Genomic DNA, 13,052 nt, shown 5'->3' with positions numbered 1-13,052 from the left:
TGTCTTACATTTAATCCAAAGGACAGCAGACTTTGACTCAAAATGCTGTCTAAAATTTGTGTTGGGAAGCTGGTCGTATGCATCTGTTGCACTTAAAGTAATGCATCAGTATTAACACCTCAGGGGTCCTAACATCTGAATTGGACTTTGGGATCTATCCTGGTTTGTTCTCTTAATCCTCACTAAGATGCAATTGAGGTCTGCCCCCCCCCCCCCCCCCAATTCTTATAAATCTGTTTAAAATGTGCACTTAATCAGAGGGCTGTTTGAGATGAAGCTCATTTTCATGTAGCATGGGAAGTAGTTAAGGGAAAAAATAGTCTACACTAACTCGTGCAGCAGGTAAGTGTGCTAAGAGCTGCAGTAGTGGGAAAGCCACATTGCATCTTCATCACCTATAGCAGCCGTCTATACTGAGAGATGCAATTGAGGACAGCAACAAATATGAAATATGTTCTGTAGTGCAGTTTTTAGTGCAAAAAAAATCTCAAAGATTTTAACATTCATCATGAAATATCTGCCATATGCAGACTGAATGTGGTGATTGAAGATGTGAGTTGTGACCTGGTATGCACAAATGAAAATGTGGCAGTCACTTGGTCAGAGATAATATTGGGTTTTTCATAATTGTGATGTCATGCAGATGTCTTGTCAGTGATGTAGTTGCTATTTCCAATGCTAAATTTATACATTTTTTGAAGGGTTATTGCTTTCCAACAAATGATACGGGTGATAATATATTGGAATTCAATCGATGTACTCAATGAAATGCTTGTCTGTTTTGGTTGACATGAATTTGAGATAGATAGTGGTAATCATCTTGAAAATATTAAATCTGCAATTGAGGGTTGGGGGCAGGTTAGAAATGCATTGTACTTTATTCAGTTATGTGAACCCCATCCAGTCTTAAAGTTGGCACTGATTGAGGTGGACTTGCATTCGGGAGGACAACAGTTCAATCCCGCATCTGGCCATCCTGATTTAGGTTTTCCGTGATTTCCCTAAATTGCTCCAGGCAAATGCTAGGATGGTTCCTTTGGAAGGGCACAGCCGACTTCCTTCCCTAATCCGGTGACCCAACCCATAAATTTGAGAAGAGGTGCTAAAATAAATCACACGTCATTGAAAGACAAGGTCCAATTACAAGTTAGGCATTGTTTCTCGTGATGCTTATGTGTGGGCAGTATTCTTAAGTGCTTTTTGTTTGGGATACAGACTTTGAATGTTTATTGTACTACATGAGAGAACACTATAAAATGCTAATGAGGTCATTACAGCTGAACATGGAGGATTGTGAAATAACTATCCAGTACAAATTACTGCTCCACCTTGCAACCAGTGTTGTTTGGAAGATATTAGAAGTGGCACTTAATTTGTATGCATGTCAGTTCATAATAGTGCCTTACTAATAGTAATACTTTAGTGCATACATTCTTTTGATTTCATTTTCATGTATCAGAGTTTCCAATCTTTGTCTGTTTGATGATTCTCAATTTCCGTGGCCATACATTTGATATTAAAGTTGGTGGTATGTGAATTGAAATAAAATCTAGCTAGTGATTTTTTTAAATGAAATTTTACTTTTGGTGTTTAACGTGTGTAATGTTTCCTCACTCACTGTTATTTTTACATCTGACATTTGCAGGTGGGCTACTCTTTGGCAGAGAATTCTGAATCAATGTTATATCTGATCTTTGAGAATGTTCCTAATCAGAAACTGTGCTTGGTACGTGATCGTTTAATGCAAGTACTCAATGGAATAGCACGTGGTGATGAAAAAATTGATATGCGCCGCATGCGTGCAGTTATTCACAGACAAATTCTGGAATCTCTTAGTCATTTGGAGAACAGCCCTCATGACAGCATTGCATTCATGATTATTGGCGACATGTTATATGGGAACACCAAAGAAGATGTAAGTCAGTTTGGTAAACAGAAAATTAAACTGCTGTGAAACATACTTTTAATTATAGAAATAGCAATAGGTAGTAGAATATATTAAATATTAATGAAATAGTAGGATGCCAGCAAGGAAGCTTCAGGTTAGCAACTTTGATGGTTAGATGTCTTTGTTTTGTCTGCCTAATTAAAGTGAGTTGGGTCTTTTCATTATATATAAGAAAAATAATTTATATGTGAGGATAGCTGTGCATTTTTTGTCTTTGCTTTACTCTTAACCTCAGATCTATTTCTGCAAAGAATGTTTAAAGAAAATGACATCTGTTTAGTAACAATGAAAGCTATATGGATGCTTACAGTAGCCAGAAAAGAGTTCAGCACCATTCTTAGTTGTGAATGCGTGCGCCATTCTTTGTGATGCACATATGGCAGAGTATATTCTGGTGGGAACAGTGGTAGTACTTGTGTATTTATCATTGCTAAAGCTGTTAAATAATCTTCAAGAAGCAGTGAACTGATGTGTTGTTTTGTTTGTAATAGCTAGACCATCGCTTAAATCAAGTTGAAGATCTTCGTCAAATGGAACGAGAACCGGAAGACTTTTGGATAGGACTACTAAGGAAACACCTGGTGGAGGCACCAAGCGTAACAGTGCGTGGTGTGCCAAGTATAACTGAACAAAAACGTATGGCTGATGAGGAACGTCAAAGGGTTGAGGCCCAGAGACAGTCTTTGGGCAAGGAAGGGCTATCAGAAAAAGGGGAGAAACTCCGCCATGCTATGTTAGAGAATGAGGTATAAATATATATTTCACTCCCATGTGATTTTGCAGTAGAGATGATCATCATATTTCTAGTTCGATTACTGTAATTGTGAACAAAAAAAAAAAAATTTAGTGACAATAAAGAGACAGCAAAGGATACAATTCATAGTAAGTGTGTTACATTTATTTAAATAGGATGTATTACTTTCCAGAAACCACCTCCAGAAGAGATGCTGACATCTGTGCCAATTCCTAGTATAGCATCCATAAATTTTCATCCTATTAAGCGATACACAACTGATTCATCAGAACAGCACCCTAAATTCGACCTTTCTGGTGTGCCAGTACAGATGCATCTTGATGATATTCATACAAATTTTATCTATGTAAGTTATCAGGTGTTGTGTATTTGCCTTTCCATTATCGTAATTTATAAATGTGAATAACTCTAAGGTAAAGGACAGATAATAGTCTGCAAAATGCGAACTCTCTTCTTATTGCAATGGAAATTTATAACCACTTGATGTATAATAAAATCACATTGATGTTTACATGTAAGTGACAGTGTCTGATCACTTTCTTAGATGTTTGTGCTGATGGATACTTCAGTCATTGATCAGAATCTCAGACCATATCTTCCACTATTGTTGGATTCTCTTCTGGAACTACCTATACAGCGGGGTGATAAATTAGTTCCATACGAAGAAGTAGTTGCTGAATTGGAGGAGGATACAGTCGGAAGCAGTACTCGCATAGGGCTGGAATCTGGATCGAGGTTTCAGTGTGGCCCTTATTCACATACAGCTTTACTTACATTACAAGTAAGTTACCTGTTGAGTGTTTATCTACAGTTAAAATATAAGTACATTTTAATTGTTGGTAATTTATAAACCTTTCAGTTGCTTTGAATGTAGTTTACTTATGCATTAGTGTTGAATGTTAAACATTGTCAGAGATATTGTGATTATTAGAGTAGAAGACAAAACAATCTGTTGTTAAAATTCTACTCTGGGAAGTATGTATTCTTTCCATAATTTATGCTCATTTTCAAATAAATAGATTCAAGGAAATTTGGAACATTCCAAACTGCAAGTGCTCGCATTTAACGTTTGGGAAACCATGTGAGGCAGTTGGTCATTTATACATATCATTGTGTCCGCCATTTATGTTGTGATGGTTTGTCACATTTACTTCAGCTCACTGTGGCATTGTTGGCTCTGTATAAATTCATGAACTTTCAATAACAGCTTGAGAGTAATTTTAAATGTTAGTGCTTAATTTTGCCCATTCTTCGCACACATGACTTTCTTAAAGATTGACTAGACAAATTGCGAACTTGCTGCATGTTAGCATTTCATAACAAACAGTTATTTTCCCTTAAATGTGAAGATGTTGCAATTAAGTGCATATTCTTATATGTTGTGGATGAAACAGTGTTTTCGGGGCTGGGCAAGATAATCTCATAATCAGTGGCAACATTTTTCCAGTATTAGGCTTGTTAGGTGTAAAGATTAGAACAAATAAGATTTTCCAAGAATTAGAAGCAAAATTTTTGATTTGCGTGCACTATCCACTACTTCATTGGTAGCAATACTTTTACGTGTGTAGGATGGACACACACACACACACACACACACACACACACACACACTTTTATCTCAAGTGCTGAGGACTAACTGAGGCTAGAAGCAGACTTGGCTCAGTTGGCAAAGAAATGGAACAGGGAGGGAGGGGGGTTAAGAAAGATTATGGTGGTGTGGAACATGATGGAACATGATGTGTGAAGGGGAGGTTGCAGGGTATGAGGGCCATGGAAGGGGACATTTAGAAGGTAGGCTGATACAGAGCATTGTGGGAAAACGGGAGGACCCACAAAAGAAGAAAGAGACGTATAAATATAAAATGGGTGACATTGTTTTTAATAGATAAGTAACAGTGGACAGTGAGAGGTTGATTTAAGATTGGAAGGTGGAATGAGATAGGAGCAGGAAGTGGCTGCAATACAGATAGTAATGTATCTTGGGACAAGAGGGATTATAAGATAATGAACTGTAGTGGAGACAGTTCCCACCTGCACAGTTCAAGAAAAGCAGTTGAACTGATCAAACAATGGAAACTCCATGTAAGAATATCAAAACATAGCAAAAGATAGATTGCTACTTACTGTAAAGTTAGGGTAAGTTGAATTCGTCAGTGAGACGGAGGAGAACACCCACGTAAATGACTTGCGGAGCTGAAGAAAATGTTGTTTAAGTTGTGGAAGAATTGGGATAGGGTATCTCACGCTGTATCCATATCACATCTACCGGGGGGCCTCATCCAAGATGTGGAGGTGGCCTTGCCTGCGGCTATCGAGCGTACGGGGTGCAGTCATGTGCAAGTAGTTGCTCACGTCGGCACCAGTGATACCTGTTGCGTGGGTTCTGAGGCGATCCTCAGTTCGTACAGGCGGCTGGCGGATTTGGTGAAGACCGCTGGCCTCGCATGTGGGGTGCAAGCAGAGCTCTCTATTTGCAGCATTGTTCCCAGAGTGGATCGGGGTCCTTTGGTTTGGAGCCGAGTGGAGGGTCTCAACCAGAGGCTTCGTCGACTCATGACAGCCTTGGCTGCAGATCTCTCGACTTGAGCTATTGGGTGGGGAATTGTAGGATGCCTCTAGATAGGTCAGGGGTGCACTACACAAAGGAAGCGGCTACTTGGGTAGCAGAGTACTTGTGGCGTGCACATGGGAGTTTTTTAGGCTAGGCAGTAGTGCGAGGTGTCCTGATGAACACTCACCAGTCGACGTGCAGGCAGGGAAATCAGGACGCGCTCAATGTAAAGACACTTCAGCTATCAGGATATTAGCAGTAAATTTTCATAGTGTTCGGAATAAAATTCCTGAATTTAATGCCCTCCAAGAAGTGTGTGGCGCGCAAATTATTCTCGGGACTGAGGCCTGGCTGAACCCTGAGATAGAAAGTTCTGAAATATTTAGTGAGGGTTGGAACGTGTATCGGAAAGACAGATTAGACACCGTAGGAGATGGTGTCTTCATTGCAGTTGACAAAAATACTGTGTCTACTGAGGTTGAAGTAGAGTGTGATTGTGAAGTTATCTGGACACGTTTAACAGGGCTAGGGGAAATAAAGTCAATTGTTGGGTGTTATTACCAGCCACCAGGTTCCACCTTGACATTTCTAGAATCATTCAAAGGGAGTCTACATTCTGTGTTGCAGAAGTACCCGGATCATGCTATATTAGTCAAGGGCGACTTCAACCTACCAAGTATAGACTGGGATGTCTATGGATTCATTACAGGTGGTACTGACAAGCCGTCGTGTGAATTACTTTTGAATACATTATCCGAAAACTGTCTTGAGCAGCTAATTCGACAGCCAACGCGTAATGGAAATATTTTAGATCTGGTAGCCACGAACAGACCAGACCTCATCGATGGTGTCAGTGTTGAGACAGGGATTAGTGATCATGATGTTGTCATTACGACTATGGTTACAAAAGTTAAAAAGTCGGTCAAGAAGGTTCGGAGAGTATTCTTACTAGAAAGAGCAGATAAGCAGTTGTTAGCATCCCACTTAGTAAATGAATAGACTTCATTTACTTCCGGTATGATGGACGTGGAAGAATTGTGGGCAAATTTTAAACACATTGTAAATCACGCATTGGACAAGTATGTGCTGAAAAAGTGGGTTACGGACCGAAAAGACCCACCGTGGTTTAACAGCGCAATTCGGAGACTGCTCAGGAAGCAAAGACAGTTGCACTCACGGTACATGAAAGATCAGGAGAATGAGGACAGGCAAAAGTTAGTAGAGATTTGTGCTGCTGTGAAAAGAGCGACGCATGAAGCATTCAACCACTACCACCGTCATACCTTAGCAAAAGATCTTGCTGAAAACCCAAGGAAATTCTGGTCTTACGTAAAATCGGTAAGCGGGTCGAAGGCTTCCATCCAGTCACTCACTGATCAGTCTGGCCTGGCAATGGAAGACAGCAAAACAGAAGCTGAAATTTTAAATTTAGCATTTGAGAAATCTTTCATGCAGGAGGATCGTACAAAAATACCGCCGTTTGAGTCTCGTACAGATTCCCGTATGGAGGACATAGTGATAGACATCCCTGGGGTTGTGAAGCAGCTGAATGGGTTGAAAATAAATAAATCGCCAGGTCCTAATGGGATTCCAATTCGGTTTTACAGAGAGTACTCTACTGCATTGGCTCCTTACTTAGCTTGCATTTATCGCGAATCTCTTGCCCAACGTAAAGTCCCGAGCGACTGGAAAAAAGAGCAGGTGACACCTGTATATAAGAAGGTATATAAGAAGAGTAGAAGAACGGATGCTCAGAATTACAGACCAATATCCTTAACATCGGTTTGTTGCAGGATTCTCGAACATATTCTCAGTTCGAATATAATGAATTTCCTTGAGACAGAGAAGTTGCTGTCCATGTGTCAGCATGGCTTTAGGAAGCATCACTCCTGCGAAACGCAACTTGCACTTTTCTCACATGATATCTTGCGAACCATGGATGAAGGGTATCAGACGGATGCCATATTCCTTGACTTCCAGAAAGCGTTTGACTCGGTGCCCCACTGCAGACTCTTAACTAAGGTACGAGCATATGGGATTGGTTCCCAAATATGTGAGTGGCTCGAAGACTTATTAAGTAATAGAACCCAGTATGTTGTCCTCGGTGGTGAGTGTTCATCGGAGGTGAGGGTATCATCTGGAGTGCCCCAGGGAAGTGTGGTAGGTCCGCTGTTGTTTTCTATCTACATAAATGATCTTTTGGATAGGATGGATAGCAATGTGCAGCTGTTTGCTGATGATGCTGTGGTGTACGGGAAGGTGTCGTCGTTGAGTGACTGTAGGAAGATACAAGATGACTTGGACAGGATTTGTGATTGGTGTAAAGAATGGCAGCTAACTCTAAATATAGATAAATGTAAATTAATGCAGATGAATAGGAAAAAGAATCCCGTAATGTTTGAATACTCCGTTAGTAGTGTAGCGCTTGACACACTCACGTCGATTAAATATTTGGGCGTAACATTGCAGAGCGATATGAAGTGGAACAAGCATGTAATGGCAGTTGTGGGGAAGGTGGATAGTTGTCTTCGGTTCATTGGTAGAATTTTGGGAAGATGTGGTTCATCTGTAAAGGAGACCGCTTATAAAACACTAATATGACCTATTCTTGAGTACAGCTTGAGCGTTTGGGATCTCTATCAGGTCGGATTGAGGGAGGACATAGAAGCAATTCAGAGGCGGGCTGCTAGATTTGTTACTGGTAGGTTTGATCATCACACGAATGTTACGGAAATGCTTTAGGAACTCTAACTCGGATGGGAGTCTCTAGAGGAAAGGAGGCATTCTTTTCGTGAATTGCTACTGAGGAAATGTAGAGAACCAGCATTTGAGGCTGACTGCAGTACAATTTTACTGCTGCCAACTTACATTTCGTGGAAAGACCACAAAGATAAGAGAGATTAGGGCTCTTACAGAGGCATATAGGCAGTCATTTTTCCCTCGTTCTGTTTGGGAGTGGGACAAGGAGAGAAGATGCTAGTTGTGGTACGAGGTACCCTCCACCACGCACCATATGGTGGTTTGCGGAGTATGCATGTAGATGTAGATGTTGTCACCAATAAATCTGAGAAAAGTGAAGGGTTCACGATTTTGGATACCTAGAAAAGATTTTTTTAACATGGCTCATGAACAGATTGCTAGAGGACAATTTTAGCTCCTGTCATCGTACTGAGAGTTGTTACACATTTGGAGTCAGCTAAGAATTGGGGAAGCTAATTTTTGATAGTGGCAGGCTCATAGGTATTGATGATGTCAGTGTAGAGGAGGTGGCATCAACAGTAACATAGTGCCAGTTACTAAATATTTTTTTTTGTTTTTAACTGCAGACTGGGTTGATCTGCACAATCTCTCAGCGGTGTGGCTAAGCTGTGACTGAGAGAACACAAAGATACAGTCTAACCCTGCTTTTACGTTCCCAGAATTAATGTTTTTCTGTCGTTTACGACATTTTTTATCACTCCTGTCAAATTTCCTATGTCCACAATGTAAATTCACACCCGATTTTGCATTAACATATATATAATTTTCCCGCAATTTTCGCTTTATGAAAAAATGTGTGTGGAAAAAAAACTGACATAAAATGATGCTGGCATGATGTTGGCCATAGAGTAGTGTTTACAAACATTATGTGGTTAAGTTTCTTCACATCTGGGTGCTCTACTTAGCAGATTGAAACCAGTAAATGTGTAAAAATTGGAACAATTCGTACCGTATCTCCTGCCGCTGCCAAACTCTACACTGCATGATGGCTGATGGAGTAACTAGGTTTGTACAGATAAAGGTATCTTGAACAATCACAATGATTTCCAGACTGTCTCTACAGCGCATGTGCAGTTTTGTGATTGTTGTAATCATTGTCACACCACTGTTGAACCATATTTAGTGTGTTTGTCTTTTGGCCGCTTGTAGCACTAGTTGTGACACCTTCATTCAGTTTGTGTTGCCAAATGTTTTTTGTTTAAACAGAGAGCAAATTACATATATTCTCATGCTGAGCAATGCATGTTTCAAGGATTTATTCTCAAAACACACTGTGCTAAGCATGAAAAAAATATGTAACTGATGCAGTGTTTCATTATTTAAATAATGAATGACAGCTGCAGGCATTCCATCAATAATTACGTATGAAATTGAGTCAAATGTTTCTCCTTCCCAATTATCAGTCACATTATATCAGTGGTTTTTATTAGATAATAAATCATTATTAGATAATAAACAAGTCCCTACCGTGAGTGTTTTGGTGCGTATTATGTGCACTTACATAAAGTGCAAAAATTCAAGGGGTTGTGCTATACATAACTTTTACAGCGCTTAAAATGTTATTTCCATTTTACATTTTCCTGTATTTTACACCATGTTTTTGAAGTTCCTTGAAAAGTGTAAAAGCAGGGTTTCATTGTGGGTGGTTGGTAAAAGCAGATCTCATGAAGGGATAGTTGAGAGAAAAAACAAGCAAAGCAAATGTCATCAGTAAGTGAGATCTGACCCTCATAAGAGGAATCCAAAATAAGTCTGAATCAGCTATATCGTAAATAAAAATTTCTGTACGGCACATAACTTACTTTCAAAGAGCATTATGGAGTGCATGTTTTGAATATCACCATCTCAGAGCTGTGATAGGGTACAAATAATGTGCTAGCAAACACACAAGTAGCTGTCAGACGTAGTTTGGGGGTAACACTGTTTGGCAATAATAATAACAACAATCACAATTACCACCACTGTTGGAAGTATCTGGACACCCCCAAAAACGTATGTTTTTCATACTAGGTGCATTGTGCTGCCACCTACTGCCAGGTACTACATATCATCGACCTCAGTAGTCATTAGACATCGTGAGAGAGCAGAAAGGAGGGATCTGCAGAACTGAACGTTCTTCAAACCTGGTCAAGTGATTGGGTGTCACTTGGCGTCATACGTCTGTACTTGAGATTTCACACTCCTGAACATCCCTAGGTCCACTATTTCTGATTTGACAGTGAAGTGGAAATGTGAAGGGACAATTACAGCACAAAAGCGTACAGGCCAACCTCATCTGTTGACTGACAGAGACCACCGACAGTTGATGAGGGTCGTAATGTGTAATAGGCAGACATCTACCCAGACCACCACACAGGAATTCCAAACTGCATCAGGATCCACTGTAAGTACTATGACAATTAGGCGGGAGGTGAGAAAACTTGGATTTCATGGCTGAGCGGCTGCTCATAAGCCACAGATCACGCTGGTAAATCCCAAACGACACCTCGCTTGGTGTAAGGAGCATAAACATTGGATGATTGACCAGTGTAAAATCGTTGTGTGGAGTGACAAATCATGGTACACAATGTGGTGATCCGAAGGCAGGGTGTGGGTATGGCGAATGCCCGGTGAACGTCGTCTGCCAGCGTGTGTAGTGCCAACAGTAAAATTCGGAGGCAGTGGTGTAATGGTGTGGTCATGTTTTTCATGGATGGGGCTTGCACTCCTTGCTGTTTTGCTTGGCACTGTCACAGCACAGGCCTGCATTGATGTTTTAAGCACCTTCGTGCTTCCCACTGTTGAAGAGCAATTCGGGGATGGCGATTGCATCTTTCAACATGATTGAGCACCTGTTCATAATGCATGGCCTGTTGTGGAGTGGTTACACGATGATAACATCCCTGTAATGGACTGGCCTGCACAGAGTCCTGACCTCAATCCTGTAGAGCTTTGGGATGTTTCGGAATGCCGACTTCGCGCCAGGCCTCACCGACCAACATCGATACCTCTCTGCTGCGAGAGTGGAAGCTGTCATCGAGGCTAAGGGCGAGCCAACACCATATTGAATTCCAGCATTACTGCTGGAGGGCACCAAGAACTTGAGTCATTTTCAACCAGGTGTCCGGATACTTCCGATCTCATAGTGTAGTTCAGCTGGTCCTAACTTGACGGTAGGATTATAGAAGATAGTACACTGAAGATAGTTCCTAACAGCACAAGCCTGACTCGACACTGTGCCTTTTTAACCACCCTTAAACCTGTCCACCATCAACTGACACTGTCCTCAATGTGTTAATGTGTTTATAAGGTAGTTGAAGCTTGGCTCAAAGAAGTTACATTTGCCCAAATGGCAGTGAAGGCTGTTGGGTTTAAATTATTCAGATAATGCCTAAAGGTTATGCAGATATCACTTTCATGTGACCCCTGTCATGATTACATCATCCAGATAGTTCACACTATTGTATGCGCTGTACAAGATACCTTTGAAAAATCGCGAAAACAGTTATTACCCCAAACAGTAACGACACATTCGAAAATTTGTCACATTCAACTTCAACAGACAACTGTAGGTATGCATCAGCCAGGTTGGTTTAGAAAAGTAGTGGCTCTCGGCCAGCTTTGTCAGCGAATCATCTAGATTAAGATAGACATTTGATTTGAGTTCATGGTGTTGTTAGTTCCCATACAACCTAATCAAGCCAGGAAATGAGAGAGGTACGAAATTAAGATTTAGAAACGGAATGCGAGAGGAAAATAAATATAATACTCATCTGATGTAATTTGTGATCATTTGTCAACCACTATAAGTTAGGACTTGCATAATAGATGTAGAAGAGCATAAAGAAATGATAGGGTGTACAGTGAGTATAGATTTGCATGCTAATGGTCAGCCAAATCACCTGGGATGTGCCATTTTATCTGATCATTTCACATGCTCATAATGAATCTCTGTTTTTGTAGATCAGTACTTTGCATTCTTGCCCACAATGTACCTTCCTATATCTTCTTCTTCTTGGTCTCTTGCCCTTAATCATTTCGTGCTCTGCTTGTCACTGTCAGTGCTAATTCCGTCACCTGCAATGCCTGTGTTCATGCTACAGTTGGCACCACTTGTCACAATGCCAGGCTAACTTTGCTTTGAAATGAAGTGAAATGCAGTTCTTTCAGTATGTAGATCTCCATGTCTTAAGATAAGGAATACCTCTGTGCTATCCTTCACACCTTGTTGAATGGCCACTGCTGTACTCTGCCAAAGCAGTAACAAGTTGTGGAGCATGCTGTCAACATAATATTGCTGATTTCAGTGTCTTCTTCACAATCTGTGACACCTTCTTGCGCCCTCTTCTTCCTCAAAATGAGTTATTTTTCCTTGACTGTGTTGATGGGGAACTCTTCCAACAACATATCATACGTTTCACAACCCCTGTTATTCACTTCTACATTGGTCTTTGCATTCAGTCTACCCCTCTTTCTCCTAGTCCACCACACCAGTTTCACACTCCCTTGTAAAGTGGATTCCAAAACTTTTTTCTTCATATTTCCCTTACTGTGAATTCTCCCCTCCCCCTCCCTCCCTCCGTTTAGGTGTGTACCACCTCCTCTGCAACCACCCACCTAATTGTTTCACATTGACACATATTGTGTAACTCCTTCCCAACCTGATTCTCACTTTGCTCAGCATTTTCCTGCCACCAACAAATGTCTAGGACAGAAATCACCGCAGTTGGATCATGGCATCAATGGGTCTCTCTTTCCCATACTACACAAAACACTTATTTGCCGGGTGGTAACCTGTAAGCATATAAATGCAGGTATAACATGTTCTGGATTTGCTGTCAGCTTATATTGAACTTCATATTTGTCAAAGATTGGAGATTTAGCTTTGCATATTGAACCATGGACCTTGCCATCGGTGGGGTGACTTGTGTTGCCCCAGTGATATGGATAGAATTACTGTAGGTACAACCACAACAAAGAGGTTTCTGTTGAGAGGCCAGACAAATGTGTGGTTCCTTAGTAGGGGCAGCAGCCTTTTCAGCAGTTTCACGGGCGATGGT

At 40.8% G+C, this 13,052-nt stretch overlaps 1 protein-coding gene across 1 annotated transcript in view; it reads left to right on the top strand.

Annotated features, from left to right (window-relative positions):
- Positions 1 to 13,052, top strand: part of LOC126183671 (uncharacterized protein C05D11.1-like) — a 111,430-nt gene that overhangs the window by 52,506 nt on the left and 45,872 nt on the right. The window contains exons 9-12 of the mRNA XM_049925829.1: positions 1,646 to 1,915; positions 2,440 to 2,694; positions 2,875 to 3,048; positions 3,247 to 3,483. Of these exons, the coding sequence (XP_049781786.1) occupies positions 1,646 to 1,915; positions 2,440 to 2,694; positions 2,875 to 3,048; positions 3,247 to 3,483 (936 nt within the window). The remainder of the gene's footprint in view (positions 1 to 1,645; positions 1,916 to 2,439; positions 2,695 to 2,874; positions 3,049 to 3,246; positions 3,484 to 13,052) is intronic.

Source organism: Schistocerca cancellata, chromosome 1 (genome assembly GCF_023864275.1).
Source record: "Schistocerca cancellata isolate TAMUIC-IGC-003103 chromosome 1, iqSchCanc2.1, whole genome shotgun sequence".
NCBI lineage: Eukaryota > Metazoa > Arthropoda > Insecta > Orthoptera > Acrididae > Schistocerca > Schistocerca cancellata.
The sequence above is the reverse complement of the archived record's forward strand: the minus strand, read 5'-3'. Positions and strand labels throughout refer to the sequence as shown.